Below are 21,792 nucleotides of genomic sequence, written 5' to 3'. Positions count from 1 at the left end.
ATTTTAACCAAACCTAACAATAGTATATTATCATAATATACTAAATGTATGATCTAGTTTAATTTAGTTATTTAAATAATATTTGTGTCAATATACATTGTTTACACTTGTTTAATAGCACAGCAATTAATAATGTGAGACCATCGGGCAATCCACAATGACATTGGAAGTTTCTTTCCGTCATATAGGTTTATGTCCCAAATTTAAAAATGTCTACTAAAAGAAACTCACAATTATTCACGAGCATGATAATTTGGTCACTAAAAATTAAGATTCAAAACAATTTTTTGGTCAAAATTAAAACTATAATCGGGGGTGTGTCAATTTATTCAATCTAAATATTTCAACCAAAATGTACGCGTATTCCCGTATGACAAAATGAAAAAAATCAAGACGGATATATGCCATATAATATCTCATGTCACTTAAGAATTATATAGTTATTTAAAATATTGTATTGTTTGTTATTATAAAATATATTAATATTCTTTTTAAAATTTAAAATTGTAAAATGTAATACTATTTATTTATTTTTATTTTGTATTAGTATAGTTATAGTATTCCTATTAGTCATTACTCATTAGAATATGAAATGAATAAATTATATTTAAAAGTACATTGTAAATTAACTTTCTCATAAAGTTTTTTGTTTGCATTATTAGAAATATTATGTAAACTATTACATTGTGTGACAACTCGTAGATTAATCGAAAAATGCCTATTAACTAAATTAAATCTCGACGCCCTACAATTGTACGGTATAACAGGTTAAAAAATAGTATGTTCAAAAGTGTGGTGATATGTAAACATAAGTATAGCAAGTATATGAAAGAATGAAACTGAACATAAAAATATAGTTCCTCATAAAACAAAATCAGAAATTGTTATCATTTACGTTATTGTGGTTACAATAAAAATAATACAGGTAAGTTCCTTTCACGAAATTATCTACTTTTAGTATTTGCATTTACACAGACTTACATTCGTCAGTCGATATTTAGTATCATCATTTTACATCTTATAGCTACATGTCATACATATTTTTAACGTATATTTTATGACATTTAAAATCATATTATATATTAGATACCGTATTTGTACGTTCGATATCAATTTATTAATTCCAGTAATCCTATGCTTGTTATAGCTATGGTTTTGTATGTTTTATTTTATTTAAATTACATTTTATTTTTAGATTGAGATTTTAGTAGGTATATAGTCGAAGAGACGGGGAAGTCGTAACTCGTAAGTCATTTACAATATTTGTTAAATATTGATTATCAAATGATTTGACAAAGACTATCTTCAAGACTAAGGATTAAACCTGTCCGACATCGGCCTCGACCTCAAAAGACAAAAATGCACGTAGGTACATGATTTGAAATAATTTTAAGTGTACTAATATGATGCAAGCTCTACATTAATTAATATAATATTATAGATATTATGAATATCACTTTTTCGTGTAATTCTTCAAAATATACGTACCTATATGTATATGACAGTCTAATATTTTTCGTGCGTCATTATATTTTGTGAATTCATTGAGAGTGTAATAGCTTGTATCTTGTAGTACCGCCGATTGGCCGGCCGGAAATATTTGGGGTATGCGCGTCCCAATAAAACAAGCGAACAAGCGCTCAACAAGTGCCACAGAGCGTGCGTGAGTAGGTGTTAGTTCCGGAGCTATAAGAGACTGCATTCGGATATCCCGTCGTCTTTTACCATCTCACACTTCGACTACTCGCGTTCGTCACAAGCTCGATCGTTGTTGATCAACACTAAACCAAAGGTAAGTGAACTTTTACGCATACATATTAAATATTCATAAACAATTATTTCCGCACGGTGTATAAATGAAATATTAAATTCTTTTCCTTTTTATTAGAATTTTTATTTTATTATTTTAATAATAAATTGGGTTGAGTAAAAATATTTTTTTTTTTTACAAACATTTATACAAAATATTTCCTGTTGTCATTTATTTTAAATAAATAATATTAGTTATAGGTAATTATATATACAGCAAGTATTTAGTTTAGAATAGTATGAATAGTCTTAATACACTTTTTATGCTCATAACCATCGATTATAAATAGTTTAATTTAAAATCAAAACAGATAAAAATGTCCCCTTTTTCGTGATGGGAAACTATAAAAATACTTAATGTAATAATTTAAGTAAAGTATCCTTCGCCACTGTCGACATTAAACTTTCCATAGAAAAATATGATTTCACGTATCTATTACTAGTTAATTCAATTTAAATAAATCATTATTAATAAAAATATAATCAGTGAGAACTATTTAGTTAATTTATTATTTTATATCTTATACAAAATACTGTATTTATTCATTACAACATTTATTCAAAATTATGAATCCGCGGTTATAATTATTGAACTGAATTAACTAGTAAATGTATTTTAGAATGTATAAAGACGGATTGAATATTATTCAAGATTTTCAATTTGAGTAATGTTAAAACGTATTTATTATTTTCAAAGTTCAAAAAATATATTTTATTATTAATTTGTTAAAATATATTTGAAAACTGTTATGAGAAAATATATAATTTAATGGTTATTAAAATATATTAATACATATATGAATATCACTTTTGGTTAATTATGTTTTTTAATAATAGTCTTTAAAAATAAAAATTCAAAATGATACCTAATGATAAATTAAAAAGATAATAAATAAATATTAATTTAAACTATTGTTTTTGTAAAATTAATGCAAATACGATGAAAGTAAACTCGAGAACAGGTTAAGTTCAGTATTTTATTGATAACAAATATATGTCTTAATTTTGAGACTCATAATTTAAACAATTGTGTTTATTTTGCATTCAATTCAAAATTCAAATTAGAGATTTGTGAATTGTGATATTTAGGTCGATAATGATAATAATATGTTAGTTTAGTATTACGAAGTCAGAAAGCTGTAAACCCGCATGAGACAGGTGGCATCTAATCGTAACGTCATACGTATATAGCAATGAAACCGTGTAATTTACTGTATTACTGAACCCACAAACAACTAAACAAAATCATTATATTATCATAATGTTTAAATTTAAAAAATAAATACATATAGGTACACTGTACACAATATCATATTTTTCTATTAATAATAGTAATAATTAAAATTGTATGAACATTTTTTTCTTAATTTCGATAATTTTTTGCCATTTACAATGTTATTTTAAATGTGCGTGTGAAATTTGAACGATCAAACGTCGCTTACTTTCTCCGGGTCTTACGTCATTATTAGTCTGTCTTTCCGAATTTTAATTCAAACTGCATTCACTGTTAAAGTTAGACTTGAAAATTATTCTAAAACAATTATATTCAGAATATTATCGAATTATCGACAGTCATAAAACCCATTATGATATTATGTCTTTGAAGATTTCAATGGTTTAAGATAGTTGGCCTAGTTTCGCGTGTGTTTATGAAACGGCACTAGTCAAGGGCGCCCGCAGGAAATATTTCTAGGGAAATAACTGGAAAGACGAAGGACAATGGATTTGATTATAATTCAAAGAATTTATGTATGGATGTAATGAATGAATGACCTTTACCTTTATCTTATGAACAAGAATGATGCGTGTCAAAAATGTATTTTCCCAACTATCTTAGAATCGGAAGATACGTTTTAATTTTATAAATAAACCTAAAATCATATTAATGAGATTCGATTAATTTTTAAATTTATGTCCAACTATATTGAAATATCACATATTAATCGGTACACAATTTAATTTGAAGTATTACTTCATTCATTTTATGAATTTTAATTTTTTCTTCTTTTCAACTAGAACCTCAAAAAACAAAAAAAATATATATATATTAATTAAAATTAGACAAACATTTGTATATTTATACTTTATATTAGGAGTATACTTTTTGTCGATTTAAACCAAAAAGACAGTTGTAACCAGGAAGCCAGTAGAGAAATTTATTCAAGTGTAACTTTCTTTTAAATATATTGACGATACGTCTTATGCATTTAAATGGTTTTTCTTTATAGACGGCTGTAAAATAAAAGATACAATAAAAATATTAAATTAGTTGTAAGTACGTTTTTGATTTCATTACAATTTTTTAGAATTCTCATTATAGTTTATAAATCTATAATATTTTTATGATCATTATTTAGGACAGAAAGAATTTGTTTTATCTACAATTTGTATTGTTAAAAAAAATTTAAACTAGACTAAATTAGCATTGAAAAAAAATCATGAAGTGAGCGTATATTTTTAATCCTGCATACATTACCAAGCAGATAAAATAAAATCATACTTTTTTATGAACTTATTAATTATATTGCTTGTTTGATATATAAATAACATTACCCTTCGAATATTTTATATTCATTTAATAACGGCTTGGCCGAGTACCGTTCAAATAGTATTTAACATAAATACATAATTGTTTAATGTTTAATACAACGGTGAACTTTCGAAGTGTTGTTCTGTTGTTTTCTAAAACGGTCGTCAGTGTCACTTACCAAAATTGACTCTAAATAAAAAATAATAAAAAGATCGAAACACGTCCAACTAAAAGAATTTAATAAAAAGCAAGTAGACAATAGTAGACATAATATAAATGCAGTCAATGTATGAAAAATAATCTAGTATCCCGCTTTTTAAAGTCAGCGTATATTTTTTATATAATATTATATATTATATTATTATATTTTAGCAAATAGTAGGATTTGTGTAAGATTTCGCAAAAATCTAAATTTACAAAAATATTGATTTAAAATTTGCATTATTATTTTATTCGTTTACTACTCAGTATATTATATTATTGTATGTACCTACCGTAGGTACAAAATATTATTGAAAATAAATTAAAAATCTCAATATACAATAACGAACCATCGTGTTTTTTGCACATAATCATATCAACGTTTATGTTGCTTTAAAAAATGTAACAGAATCAAATAAAATGTAAATTTATCGTTGCAATTATAATCACCCTTGAAGTAGTAATAAAAAATATATATTATTCATAATTATTTACCACATAATACAGATTATACATACACAGTAGTTAAAATATATTTTTAGATTTAATTAAATTATATATATAAAGATAAATAGGTACACAGTAAAATTATCATAATTCAATACCTATATAAAGTGATATCATTTTAAACAGAATTAACTAAAATATGAACAATTGAACTGGTTTTTAAAAATTATTTTTACCTATAACTTTTTTATTTTAATCTAGAATTTTTAATCTAAATAACACAATTTCAATTAAAACTTGTTAAACGTTTAAAAAATAAATATCGATACATGATTTATATGAGAACTGAAAAATAGATTTTTCACTTCAAACATGACAAACCCATTACACAACCCTAAACTTCAAAAGTATTAAATTGAACTTCGAGAAACATCATGTTGGTGCATAGTTAAGGTTTAAAAGCGATCTTATTTTCCCACATCATAGCTACATAAACGTTGCTGATTACTTTTCAAAAGTATTGCAATATATGATGGTCGATTTTACATGTTTTAAACGGAAAATTATTCATCATATGGAACGATATGACGTATGGTAAAAAATAATAGTAAATTTAAAAATATGTAAAGTACTAAAGTGGGTTTTTTTTTTTATGAAATAAAAGTAGGTAGATACTGTGAAATGTTTAAGTTCAATAATATGTACCTAGTACCTACCTACTACCTAGGTATTAATTATATGAAAGCCCCTAAATGCCAAAAACTAAAATCGGTTTTCCAATTGTTTTCATAAGACTGTTGATAAAATTTTCTTTATTTTAAAACTGCTGAATTAGAAAGTTTTTAATAAATTATGAAAATATCATATTATTATAAAATATATAGATTTTACTACTTGTAGTCGTTAATTATCCGGTTTTATTTTTTGTTTTTGTTAATTCACAGAAATATATAATTTAAAAATTATACTAAATATAATATATAAGATTATTTTTTGTCGGTATTGAGTATCAAAAATAAAAATAAATGTGCTGTTATATATTATTATGTAATACCTACTTATCTATATCGAACTCGTTCGTCTGTCTTGTCGCTGTAGGCCAATATAAATATATTTATAAATGATAGAAAGTAATCGATTGTCGATTCTGTCAAAATTAAGTCATACGATGCGTAACGGCAGTCGATGATTGACAAGTAAATAGGCGCAACACATACATAGCTTGTCAGCTGTAAACACAATATAAATGTTTATTGACAAGACCATTTATATTTTAAAAATTACATACACCATGTAATATCTTGAATATTGAACATACATTAAAAAAAAAATTCTAATTCTAACTGGTTTAAAATCGTTCAAAATTTGACGAATAATTTTTTTATATTTTACTATATTTTAGTAGGTACCTACCTATAATTGTTAGTTATTACCAAATTATTAATAATTGTTTTTAATGAACTTATAACAATAATATGATTATGTACTTTAATCATAGTCGCTTGAAAGTTGAAACAAATATGAAATAGGTACTTTGCTTGTTGAATTTATCTAATATTCCTTATGTACTCTTAATTATTATCATACAAATATAATTTTATAATATTCATCTATAAAAGAAAAAAATATACTGACCTAAGTTCGATCATATTTTCCGTATTGCCGTATCTAATATACATACTACACACTACACTTAAAATATAAAACGCATGAAAACACAAATTATGATTTTAAAAAAATTTCTCATTTAGTCGATTAAATAAAATAGTAATTAGGCAAATAAAAAAATAGTCATAAATCTACAATCATCAACTAATCATTTATGTATTTTACACTCCGATTATAGTTAAAATATTGCCTAGAGTTATGTTTATATCTGCGGTCTTCCGTAAGTTTTGTTGATGTGGTCACTAAGAACACTGTTAATTTTATATATAACTAAAGTACAATTGGATTATTGGAGTACTGTTGTCTTTAACATATCCTTTTATTGACATTAAATAAAGACATTGTTTTATTCGGACATAATATTATGAGGTATTGTATATCAATATTAACTATAGCAGTCACAATCAATCAGTTAGCCTGCAGTATTTGTGGTAAGTCATCTATATAAGTTTTCCATTTTAACAATGATGTCAGTTTAAATATGACATTATGATCAGTATGATCAGGCGATAAAACATTGATTAGTGGTTAAATTTAATTTAATTTACTCATAATTAACTTGTGAAGTGTGAACATATAAAAGCAGAAAGTTAGCGTGCTTGTAAACTTGTAGCGTGTGATTTTTTAAAATTATTTATCTGTATATAATAATATATAGATCACAAAAAAAAAGAAAAGAATTAAAAAATAAAAATGATCTTATTTCATACTTGAAAACATTATAGGTAGGTATTCCTCCTTTTCGTGGTTATTCATAATTTATTGGCGTTTAATAATTATATGGCTACTCGTTAAAAAAAAAGGTCTTAATAATTATCCACTGACAATATCAATAACTTTATATCATTTTTATTTCGTTCGTGCATAGTACTCTAATTACTAATTACTTCCCATTTATATTTTATTTTGAACACGCGGGTAACCAATAGATTAGGCTAGGTCCACTCTACGCCTACCATATTATTATTAACGTAAAATTGTTTAGTGTGCCACAGTGCCATAGATTATTTTATTTAATCGTTTTTCTTTATATTCATATTTATTTTATATTATTTTGGGTTTGTTTATTCTCCTTACATAATACATATTTTGAAACTTTGAAAGTATTGCTCAAGTATGGTTGTATATAACTCGTATGATTTTTTAATCTATATCGTGTAATTAATTTTTAATTTTTCTAATGCGATTCGGGTATTCACATTGTTTTATTTTCATTAAAAATCCAATGAATTTATTAAGCTTTTCAAGTATGAATAATGTTTTTTCTCCAACAAATTTTAAATATAAATGGACTAAAAAAATTAATAATTTGATGTATTTGATTGATTTTAATCATGAAAACCGTGTTGTGTTTGTAAAATTAAACAATGTTCTACGTTCCACATACATTGCCTTTTAATTTTTGTAACAAGTTAATCTATATAACATGTATATATTTCATCCCCCACTTTTGTCATGAAAAAAAAAGCGAAGACTTAATCTTTTAATCCCAAATCTCATCAAAAATTAATAAAATGTAAAATGCATTCAGAAGAATAACTCGTAATGTGTTTTATGCAGTTTTCTAAAAAAAAAAAAAAAAAAAATAATAATAAAAATATAACATTTGTATTGAAATAAATATTCAAACTTTTATGCTTTTTATTATTACAAACGATAAAAGTTTTAAAATGTGTTAAATTTAACCCTTACACAATTTAGGTAATCTAAAAGATATAATTTATTATTCATTAAATGTATTATACTTTTTATTTTTTTAATAACAAAACTTATAGCTTTTAAACTACAATTGATTTTTTATTTTGTTTTTACTTATCGTACAAGATGATTCATCAAGCACTCTCACTTCATTTTTTTCTTCGATAATGCAGTTATTCAAAATCAGATTTTTGGATTTTTTAATATACTTACTCTAAAGACCGTAGTATCTAATTCTTGAGATATTTTGTACTACTTAAAGAGTGTCCTGCGGGATTACAAATATGTATCTGTTTGTCAAATGAGAATCCTCCTTTACTGTATATTATTTAGCAGATAATTTTTTCTGAAAATTTTGACGTATTAAATCAAAATTTAAACAAGTATTGAGTTATTTAATTTTGTCTGCAAAAGATAATAGGTTCGCGATATTGGGTATGGGAGATATGGGGACTATGATGATCAGTTGAAAATTGTTATCATTAATAATGCTCTAAAAAATATTTATAATTTACTATTTAGTATTATAATTAAAACACTAGATTCAACTATATATCTGTTTTGTATTTTTGTAAAAACATTTTTGATGACCATTATCATATAAACATTTTAATAACTAAAAACTACCTATTCATTCGGATTTTGAAACAGGTACATCAACATTTTCGAAAAAATGATCCACTAAATAATTTACAGTTAAAAGGGGGGGGGGAGAGATGTGTTTTCATTTGAAAAACAGAAAATTGTATCACTACAGAATACTTCAATTAAGTATATCTATAAAAAATCTCAAGAGTTTGAAAATATGGTCTGTAAATATATTTTAAAATTCTAAAAAAAACAGAATTTGAATAAATTAATTATTAAAATTTAAAAATGGAGGTGAGCGTGCTTAATGAATTATCCTTTATATTATAGGTAATAATATTTACTTCTAATTTAATAAATAATATTATGGTTAGTTAATAGGTATGCATCCTACCTGTATAACCATGGTTATAGTTAATCGTGCTCTATATCTTTTATGTACCTGTACGTATTTATTGTTTACACTGAATAATTTAACATTTAAATGATTTGGTTATTAGCTTAATCATAACATTCGGTAGGTAATTATTTGTTAAAAAATAGATTTTTTTTTAGATTAAAATCTTATGAATTATAGGGTTTTTTTTTAAAATTAATATCGTAATATTGATAATGGTAAATAACATATTGTACTAAACTGACTATGTAACATTTATTCTAGTACATACTACCATTGAGCATAAATTCTAGACTTAATTATAAACTTTATTAATATTATTAGGTACAGATATATATTTTATTTTATTTCAATCCTATTAAAACTGTTATTTTACTTATTTTAGTAAACTGCTTAAATTTTTTTATTAAAGCATTAATTCCATATGATCTAATTAAAATGTATACAAATCACAAACAAACTAAAAATACCTTTCATATGAGCCACTGGAGTACCTACTTAAGCTTGTGGATTAAGTTTTTTTAAATAACATGTAAGCAGATCATATTTCTTACTGAAAACAATATTTCAATCAAAAGCTTTTACTTTGTAATTTGTTGATATTCAGTAGTTCTGCATTATAATATTATAAATTAATTATTATAATCCGTTATAATACAAAGTATATGAATTGTTAAAAAAAATGGTCGGAAATAGTTTTAAAACATATTCTGTGCACATATTAGGCAAATTATTAGTAGTAACTAATAACTAATAATATATAAAAAAAAATTATAAAAAAAAAGTATCTATATAGGTAATATTGTTGGTACTAAAATGTCAGTACCTATATTAATTTTCATTTTAATTTTAGCATATTTTCTTAAAAGGTTTTACATGAATAATTTGTTAAACAATGAATGCAACTTCGTAAAATAATAAATCTTCACAATATTCAGTTAATTAAATTAAATTCTGATATTATAAAATTATTTTACAACAAATAATATTTACTTATGTACATTGTACAATGTACATTATACCTTAATTAAAGCTTTTATATTGAATAATATCTTAAATTCGCAGAAATAATAATACTTATTGAATATTGTTTATATCGTATTTTATACATTTTGACAATTTTTTTTATGTTTAACGTTTCATTATTTAACACTATTAATTTTAAGACAATGGAAATTTAAAAATAAATCACGTTATACATTTAATACATCAATTAAGTTATTAATTAGATAAGTAGATAGGTACCTACTTACTTATTGATAACATTAATGAGAAAAAAAATTGAGTAGTTTTCTAGTTTAAATAAACCCACAGCAATAACTGCAGTGGCCATTGGGTTATATTTGTAATATTACATTTTTAAGTATTATTCATACAAACAACTATTATTTTATTATCAACTTGATTGATGAATATATTTTTGGAAGAAAAATAATAATATTTTGTAGTATCTATAATATGTTATTCTAATTAAAATGGTAAATTACATTGTAGGTAATTTATTATTATATAAAAAATAATCAGACAATTTGTTTAGCTTCAAGTGATAATTATATTTGTAACATGATGTATAGTGCTTATGTTTAATATTTTCAAAAGTTTCTTTTGATATAAGCCATTCAATGAACCTGACACTCATTCCGTGTTCTTAAATTTCAATTACAATGTGTTGTTTTTTACTATCAAGTGTATTTCTTCTTCAAGTATTAACTATATTAAATATTTAATTTCATGATTACAAGTTTTTGAAGCACATTTAAAAACGTACAACTTAATGTTATGTTGAATCCGCGTTTTTTTAATTTTATATTGACTTAAATTTTTTAAAACTATATACGAATAATTTATTATGTTCAGAAAAACCTTTTTAAACATTATTATTTTAAATATTACTACTAAATGTTATACAGATGTTTTCGTATAGTAACAAAATTACCAAGTATTAGGTTTTAAAATGTAATAACAGTTTACAAATTATGAACAATTTTACATTTATATAATTTATTTTATGTTTTACTATAGTTTTGTGTAGAAAGAAGGGTAGGTATTAAAATACAATTCTGAATTTTCATACAGTTGTGGTTTTAGTTGATCATCGCCAATGTTTACACTAGCATTTTACCGATATTTCAAAACTAGCAAAACAATCTTTAACATGTTTTAAATTACCTAATTAAATATTAGGACCCCCAGTCCTCAGGTAGGTTTATCGTTTATGTTTAAAAAGTACAATACATTTATAGGTAAGTGTTCTGTTATAATAAATTGTATTTACTATTTAAAACATTTCAAACAAAACATAATTCATATTTAGTATGTTTAATGTTTATTATCTTTAGTAAAAACTTGATTGATTCTTATAAAAAATGTTTTTTTTATTTACATTTTAAAAGTTAAAAGTTTCAGACGTTAAGTAGATAGCGACCAATATAAAACTTTTAAACATGATAATGTTATATTTATAATACTATTTAAATTACTTTAGATAAAATTACAATCATGATTATAATAATACAATATGGATATATATTATAACAAGACGAGAGAGAAGATTTATTTTTTTAAATTATTTTATGATCATACTTCTCGGGAAATAAAAATATACGCACGACTGTACTTGAACGATTTTGTTGCTTTTCTGTCGTAACCGTACTTTCACGATCAATCATCTAACCAATTTTCAGTTGAAAGAAATTCCACCATCGTTCTTTCCTACTTTTTTTTACATCAAAACGAACAGACAAATTTAAATTATTTCGGTTGTAACATAATATATAATATTAACATAATATTCACATATTAAAAAAATGTTTTAAATTTATTCACAAAAAATCCCAAGAGTAAATAAATGCACCTAACATACATTTAGTTTTAAAATAATATTTTTGTTTATAAATGCGATAAAAATATTATATGCTTGTTTAAATAAGCATTGGATTGAGCATGCCGGGAACATGTTTAAAAGATAAAAGGATTTAATGAAATAAATCACATATTATAAATTATGATATATTATTATGATTCTTATAATATAAAAAGTCAAACATTCTAAACTGTCAACATTTTAATTGAATTGTTAAACCAAATAAACTGAATTTCATTCAGTTGAATCTCGAAGTTTTAGAGGAATGACAAATTGTAATCTTCGTGAATTTCACTAATTGTAAATACAATTGCTTGGGTAATAATTTTGTCATTAATAGTCTGCGGGAGTTATTAGCACTGTTTCAAATGAAAGTAATTTAGGATAATAGCCAAATATCTTATTTCCTATTAAATTAATATTTGGACGTTATTTAACAAGAAGCAATATTATCGAATCTCGTAGCGAAGGTTGTTCAGTTTATAAGGTATTGCGTAGTTAGAAAGTTGAACGATATTGTACATTGTGAAGGTATGGTTGGATAATTGTTTTTTATTTTCTTATTAATTGTAAGAAAATAATTGTCTTTTTACTATTATTGTAAAAACGAAAATTTTACAATCAGCCATTTATTTAGCTGCAATATCTCAAACGAATTATAATATTATAATATCTTATTTTTTTAAAGTTTTTTTTTAAATTACTTTTTCAATAGTTAGAAATTATTCAACTTTTAAATTCCAAGTGAATCGAACAATATAATTTTGGTTTTACAATGAGTTTTCCACTATAATATATTATTAATGTTAACAACCTTTTATTATATCATCTTCCGTAAACACTTGTTCATTAACAAGGAGTGCTAAAAAAACGCATGTGACTGTTTGTCAATTCATAATCAAATATAGTTAGTTTTTTGAGAATAAAATGTTTCAATTTTTTCAAAAAGTTTCCATAGTTGTGAGTAAGAATGCCGATAAGGCGATAACAAAGGAAATGTTTTGAAGAATTTTTATCAAGTACGGTTTTAGCTGATTTATTATTGCTTTTAGATACCTATCACAATTCACAATACATTGTTTATTGATCATCTACATTCTAAATATTATTATAATCTCGAACTATTGGAAAACGGTTGTATATATACACAGTACACACTTAAATAATAAAATATATTTATATATATATATATAAATCGGTTATTATTATCATTAATTTTTTTATGATTTAATCTCAAACACTCAGTAAAATAGGAAGGTTGTTAATATATTTTATAGAAATTAATATTGTCTTGTTTTAAATTCAGTAAAACACTTTAGAGAAATGTATGTTCAGTATCTTCTTAAAAATGTTTTTAAATCTGTACGTGTCTTTTCGGTCAAAATATTTTGGGCACTACAGATAATTTAAAGTGATATTTTCTTTTATGTTAATTCCATTGATACCTACAGTATTGTTCTTTAAACTTTCGAGTTTATTTTAAAGATTGTTATCGTTATTTAGATTGTAACAGTAAATTATGTTTTGTTTAGTTTTAACACCAGAATTAAAAATAATAATTGTCAAATATATTATAATCTTTTAAATAAAATGCACTTTAATATTACCTCGCAGAAAACACATGGTTACTATAACAACATATTATAGTCTAATTTTGAAAATAGCAATATTAGACCTATAATATGAATTCCCGACCAATAAAACCGACCGCAAATTTAATCAAATACTATTACAAACCACGGAAGGGCCTATCGGGATTATCGTAGGTTCTATCTATGAGAGAGACTATAAAAACTCGTAAAGTTATAAGGGCGAAGGTCCAAATTCCACGAGTAGAATATATGTATATAATTTATGATTTTACTAATTTACTAAAAATAAGAATAATTAAAATATATTATTGTTTATTATATTAATATATGTAATTTAAATATCATCAATAAATATAATATCAAAGATACAATTTCAGCTATTTTTTTTTTTGCAGATATCAAAACAATCTTAAACCCTCATATATTTTATTTACTCCCGTCAGTTATTATTACGTTCTGAGTTTCTGGTATCCTAAAATTTTCAATCAGTCACTTAAAGCTTATAGGGATAATATATAACACATAGCTAATAACATTTTTCACTAATCCTTGATGGAATTGATAAAACATAATATACGATATACATTTTACAACAGAATGTATTTTGCAGTAGATGTGACATACTGACATCTATAATTTTTAACCAATACTATTTGGAAAAATATTCTAAAAACTCAACTTTATTTATTCAAAATATTCTGTAAAAATAACAATTTAAGAAGGGTATTGTATATTTTCCTTTTCGGAATAAATTTAATCATTATACCTACACGTTATCGTATTAACTATACTCATCCAGAATAACAATTACACAAATTAGACGCATGTATAAAATATACTATTAATAGAATAAAATCTGCTTATGAATATCAAGTGAAAATGTTTTTGATTGAAGGTTGCAATTAAGAAGTGTTAATGATATTTTTAGGTACGTCATTTAATTAGTAATTTTTTTTAATACATTTTTTGGTTATCACGTTATATAGTGATCTAAATTTTAAAATTTTAATTCGACATAAATTATTATTAAATAAATTTGCTAAATTTAATTGAAATATAATGAACAAAACCGCATTATTTCCTTTATTTTGCAAAAGATAAATTTAGCCTTACTAGTAATATATTATTATATACCTACCTAGTCTAACCTTGTTTGTACAATTGTACCTACCAACAAATAATATTATATTTTTCGCGTACCTAATTAATATATGATTTTATGGTTATCTTAAAAAAAACTTTTAAGTTAAATTATTAATACCTAGTAATTCAGCTATTCATAGTTTGGAATTTTTGCTATGATTTAAACTAGAATTGTGTTTAAAACTTGAAATTTTATAACCCATACTAATTGATCAATGAATTATTCAAGTATTCAACTATATTTTAAACTGTATTTTAATTTTTAATACTGATATAAGTTTACATAAAAAATCATTTCGATTAGATTTGAATTCATTAAATTATAAAAATGGACATCATCAAACACCATAATGTGTGAATATATTATTTTATGAGTGAAGATTGTTAATTTTATATTTGATTATACTTTTTATATTCATGAAAAATTGATTTTCAATTACATCACACAATATAATAATTAATAACCTTTTATTCCCACAGGTAATTTATTAATGAATGTTTAAGTTGCTCCTAAGTTTATTTGTTTAAAGCACACCTTAAAAAGTTTTCAAGGAAACTCAAAAGTTATTAAATATTTTATTTTTATTTTTACCCTCGGGTAACAATTGTTTTTATCGGTATGAAGACTAAACTGTTGAGTAAAATATAATACTATAATAACTTGATTTTTTTTATCATATACATTTGTAACATTTATTAATATTTTTTTAAACTACGTCATTACGAGTAAATATTATTTATTTTAATAATAATTATTTCGTTAGTAATTATTTCGTTAGTAATATCTTATTATATTTCATTAGTATTAAATTATCTATACAGTCCAATCATTATATATCCTTGTAAGAGGCACTATCATTCCTTAATTATTCTTGAATCTGACCCACAGAGGCGTAAATACATAAATCTAAAATCAAAATCTATAATACGAGTATTATAACTAAAGTACGAATTTATAAATACCTACTAAGAAACTATAGAAAAATCATTTAAAATAAGGCAATAGAAGTCTAAAATTCGTATTAAAAATGAACAGTAAAATTGGTTTTAATTAAAAAAAAAAAAATGTTTATTATTACCTAACTAAGATTGGGTTTTAAAAATATTTTCATAATTAAAATCATGTTTATGTTGCTGTAATTTATCTTTCAATGGCTAATCTGTAAATTTAATATAAACTGTTTTAGATAATTTATAAAAAATAAATAAAATAATAGTACCAAAATAATTTACCTATTTCTTCTAAGTAAGTTTCATTGTACAATAAATGGTTTTCACTCAAACATCTTCTTTGACAATCAAACAATATTGTTCGATCAAAAAATATGTTTTAAATATATATATTTTTTTTAATAATTTGCCTACTAAAGCTCTAAAGAGCACTATAAAAATATCAAGAAAGCATAAAAAAGCAAAATAAAAAGTTATACCTAGATTTATTCTACGTTGTATAAGGATTCTCGTTTATAGCTTGAACTAGTAGAAAAAATTAAAAATCCGTACTCTATGTCTCTATATAATAATCATAATAGCTATATATCTTGTTCTAATTTTATTTTAGGTACTATTATATTCATTAAATACAAAAAAGATAGAATTAATTTATCTTATATTAAACAAATAAATATTGACCGTTTGCACTCAATAAGTATATTATGGTGAATAAAAGTTTTGTACCTATACCTACCTATTATTTTTGTTAGTATCCGAAGATATTATAGGTACATACGTAAATAACGTGTTTATTCAAAACTAGCTCATTTAAAAAGGATCACATTAACCATTATAATTTCTCGGTAAGACAAAAATGTTTTCATTTGGTCTCAAATCTCATAGATTTATTTGACATAACTCATTAACATCCGACACATTTGCATAACCTCAAAATAGGTTCATTTTATTTTGTACAGATGTACTTTATTTTTCTCAATTACTGTATAATTTTTTCAAGTTCGAATCAAAACTCTGCGGGGTCATCTAATTGTAACGGGATTTAAGGAATTATCAGTATAAAGAGCTTATGTGGGTGTATAGTATGTCATATCTGTAAATCGTATATGTGCCATGTGGAGGTTGAATTTATACACGCCGCCGACATTACCAATGTCAGAACTCGGTAAATCAAACGTAAATGTTAAATCCTCTGGTGACAAAAAATAAATGTTTATTTGGGAATATTGTCACCAATTTTATCTTTCTCCTCATCAGACCTTAGTATAATATATGGAGTTTTGTGATTCACATTATTGGAGTCGTAGGTGTTATGTATTTTAGCAAAGACTTGAAATTAATGATTTAAGACATATTATACGATCGTAGTTTTATAAAGTAATTATTTAGCAATTTATTATCTATACTTTACAAAAGTATGTAAAATTAATCTTTAAAAAAACGTACATATCTTATTGCAAACTATATTTAAGCATTTTAGCACTTAAATTAAATATTTAAAATTGGATCTAACTATGGTTCCTTCCTAGATCAAAATTAGTACTTTTCTATTTTATTTGATAAATAATAATCGAGAAAAACAAAAATAAATTATAGCAAAACGGTAAAATGTACGCAGTTATCTAAAAATCAATTTTGTAACACTCAAAACCAACTATAATATACAGAAGAGCGATTTCACCGTTTTAATTATTTATTTAGGATTTAATCAAACAACAATAAAACTAATAACAAATAAAGTGATTTAATTATTTTTGAAAAATTATTATTTATTTTGACATTTGTCAAAAATATTAAATACTCAACTTAGGTGAAGGAAGTAAAGATATTAATTTCGTATGACATATATTATTATCGTGAGGACATACAAGTCAAGTAAGATTATTTACCGAACATTCGTTTATTAAATTTAATACAATATGGTTAAAAAAAAACTCTTCGCCAAAAATATAAGTTGTATTGAGAATGAAAATAAAATTATTTCGTTGGTACAAATAACCATTTACAGATATATCAAAATGTGAATGTAAACATGACAAATGACAAAATAATGTTATTAATAAAAAATAAAATTTAATAAATATCATATATCATAACCCACATAGGTATAGCTATTATTAGCTATTATCATATTTCAAAATGTTTTGCTTAAAATAGTATTATAAATGAATTATGTTAAAGAGTTTTATTATACAGCATTTAATTTATAACCATATCAAGACTTAAAAAAAATATTTATAAAATTACAGTTTGCAGTAATCACTCCAGAGTTCAGTGATTTAAATGACTTTCAAATTGTGTATACTTGCATATTATGCATATTATACTTATTAAGTATCATGGGTACAAAAATTAAATATTTGAATAACCCAAGAGACGATACATATATTGTGTATAGTGCGTAGGTGTACAACGGTATAAGTATACCACGCATGGCTATCTCTCGTGGTTGTGATATAATCAAAATATAATTAATACGAAATCCACGATGACCAAATATTATATTATCGGGTTAGTTTGTGGAATTTGAATGACGCGAGATCAACTAGGTAGGTATTTGCGTTTTGCCGATGTCGGCAAATAAAATGCTCATTATACCCACTTATAATATTATTATCGTGTGCGTCGACGACATTTTTGTAATATAATATTAACCGTCTACACTGCAGCGACAGACTAAATGTACAAAGCGTCGTACAGACGTATATAGTTTATATTTTAAAGGACTGTATTCCTTGTCGATAAGTCACACGTGACAAACAATGATTGTGTACCTATCTCGTCTCTATAATATATTATGTAACACGCGGTGCAGTGCGGAAATGTTTATAAACTCTATCGTATTGATTGTTGTAGAAAGAAAAATAATGTCTACGTACAGGACGATGCTGACTAGCGTGCTGGTGCTACTGGTCGTGGCCAGCGTTTGCGATTGCCGGATAAACAACCTCCCCACGCGGTGTATGCCAGGGCTGCTGGAGGACGCGCCGCCCAAGGTGCGAGAAGCGTGTTTGACTTTGTCCACCATCCGCACCCTATCGAACGCCATCGAAACATTCATCCAAGACAAACAGTTCCCGATGCCTATGCCTTGTGAGTACATTTCCCGAGCGTACACGATATATACTGCACATTCCCAATGCTTGCACAAATAATAAATGTATAATATACATAATATATATTATGATTATGTACTATTATAGTGCTATTATGTAATATAGAAATAATAAGAATACAGTATTAAGTATAGGTATATAATAAATAATATAAGACGTATAGTAGAGTAGGTACCTACCACGCAACGTAGTAAAATAATATGAATATAGGTACATTAAAAAGGAAAAACAACAAATGAAAACAGTATTGTCAGAAATATAGCAGTCGCGTCTTATCAATCGCATAAACACTAAATGCGTTCGACATGGATAGATCAAAAACACCACCAGCTGTTTAAAAAACAGCATTTTGTTTTACGACTTCACATTATACACTTCGATACCTATATTCACTGTCTCACATTCTCACTTTTCTAAAATAAACATTTCACGTTGCATGGTTAGGTTATCTAAGCGTTACTAATTTATAATCCTAAAGCGTTAAAAATCTAGTGCATCTTACAAAAATATTATTATTGTTGTGCTGTAAGATAAAACGTAATTTTCCATTATTTGCCCTTCTACCAGGAGGAGTTAACCCAATCCATACAAATATTCTGATAAAAATTACGATACATAAAATATAGATACATATAAACATATTAATGATTTTACATCCACGATCAACCTATCTGGGAAAATAATTTAATAGCAGCTTATTGCCAACTATCTGAAAGTTATCAGATTCCATAATTAAATTTTTTTGTTTAAACTTTACACATGTTAGACATAATATTAAGGCACATTAAATGTATATTATATATTTATATAGTTCAACTATAAGCATGGAAAAGATAACAATATATATAGGTAGGTACATAAATATTAAATACATAACAATATGTTTGATAATTTTATGTAATATAACATCAACTAAACGTCTAAACATATTTGGTTTTTAAGTACCTATTAAATGTATTGTCTATATATAAGGAATAAAGAAACCTATATTTATACAAAATATATTCTATAGGTAGGTCGCAGGTACCTGTGTATCACCAATAACAAACACATATTACACGCTACGAAAATATATTATAGTAAATTAATATCATGTGTCCATATATTGATATCATAAATATTAACTACATTTTCGAAAAAATTATATTTATAAGCTAGAATAAAAGTATACCTTTTTTAGCCGTTTACCTCATTTTTAATAATTCTTATATAAATAGGAACTGTTGCATTTCCAATTATAAATATCTAAATATAGAGATTTCCATTACATATCCTTTAATATTTTATATTAATTAGGTTCTTGAGTTTTTTATTAAATTATTTAAATGTGCCTGAAAATACTATTAAATATTTAATTTTTTTTGCATTATTAACATTTACATCTAAAATGAATAGTCAATATAATGACTGTAATTTTAGTTCAAAATTATTTGTGTATTATATATTATATATATGTACTATACATACCTACTACAGACATTATTAACAATAATACTTAGGTGATTTTTTTTTCACAGACAGCAGAATGTCTGATGGATTGGTCGATACAGCGATGCAAAATGATAAACGCCAAGACCTGGACCACGTATTCCTCAGATTCGGTCGCAGAAGACGTTAAATACGACGCCTTTTTAAAATATGCTTAAGATAACTTCCTTCTTCTTCTCTTAGATCCTAAACAACTTTATTATATGTGTGTGTCATATATAATAAAAAATATATAGTTATTTCAAATAAAAAACGTAGACTACTATATCTACACCATAAAAAAGAAAACTATTTTAAGGTTAACATTTCGATCATTTGTTTGTATTTACATTTTATTTATTACTCACGTAAATTGTGTTGATTTACCTAGCATACCCAGCAATGTAGAATTTTAGTACCTACTTATCAATAAGATCAAAATTATTGTGATCACATTATTTAAGACTTAATTTATTTTTATTTTTAATTTATTATTTGTTTACCTACCTCGTTAGGATTGAATATCTGCTCATGTTTACTTAAAATAACATACTAGTCTGCTGTATTTTATTTATTTGTTTATTTATTTTAGTAAGAAAACATCGTAAAATGTTATATTTATATTATTATTCTATAATTAATAATATGAATAGACCTTATTTGGTACACTATATAGATTGAATAACTGTTAACCATAATTATTATTACGATTATTATTATTATTATTATTATTATTATTATAAAACTATACAAATATATTTAAATATATATATAAATAAATAAAATTACACAAATACTTTTGTTCTACATTATTTTTTCTCTATTCCATTAAAGTACAAAATTGAAAACATTGAATGTTTTACGCAAGCGAATGCAAATCATCCTATTTGTCTTCATAAAATACTGTTCGTGACAGATGGAATGGACTATTGTCTTATAGACAATTCCGCAGAATAATTTCAAAACATATTGATTTTGGATATGAATAAACTTCATCTATTTTTATGAATAAATTCAAAATATTATTTATGTTGTCACTTTGTAAAATATTTAAAAAAAATCAGAACAACAAGTTTTTCGGGGTAATTTAATTTCATGAGAACACGCAGTCTAATTAAAAGTAATTATCAAAGAGTATTAAATTTAGGAATGGTAAAGTATATCATCAATAACTTAGTAGAAGAATTTTGTTATCAAATAAATATAAATTACAATTTAAGAAACGGATAAATCAATATATATATATATATATATATATAGGTAGGTACCTTAATAGGTCTATAAAAATGTTTCGCAAAAAATATGTACATGATTGTAATTTG

General features: G+C 24.3%; 1 protein-coding gene across 1 annotated transcript; it reads left to right on the top strand.

Annotated features, from left to right (window-relative positions):
- Positions 1 to 1,716: 1,716 nt before the first annotated feature.
- On the top strand, positions 1,717 to 21,266 carry LOC100163798 (leucomyosuppressin-like). Its single transcript, NM_001162702.2, is given in 3 exon segments — positions 1,717 to 1,792; positions 18,744 to 18,980; positions 20,521 to 21,266. Coding segments are annotated over 2 exon segments (327 nt in total). The 5' UTR covers positions 1,717 to 1,792; positions 18,744 to 18,754; the 3' UTR covers positions 20,622 to 21,266.
- Positions 21,267 to 21,792: the final 526 nt, after the last annotated feature.

The sequence above is a fragment of the Acyrthosiphon pisum genome, chromosome A2 (assembly GCF_005508785.2).
Source record: "Acyrthosiphon pisum isolate AL4f chromosome A2, pea_aphid_22Mar2018_4r6ur, whole genome shotgun sequence".
NCBI classification, from domain to species: domain Eukaryota; kingdom Metazoa; phylum Arthropoda; class Insecta; order Hemiptera; family Aphididae; genus Acyrthosiphon; species Acyrthosiphon pisum.
The sequence above is the reverse complement of the archived record's forward strand: the minus strand, read 5'-3'. Positions and strand labels throughout refer to the sequence as shown.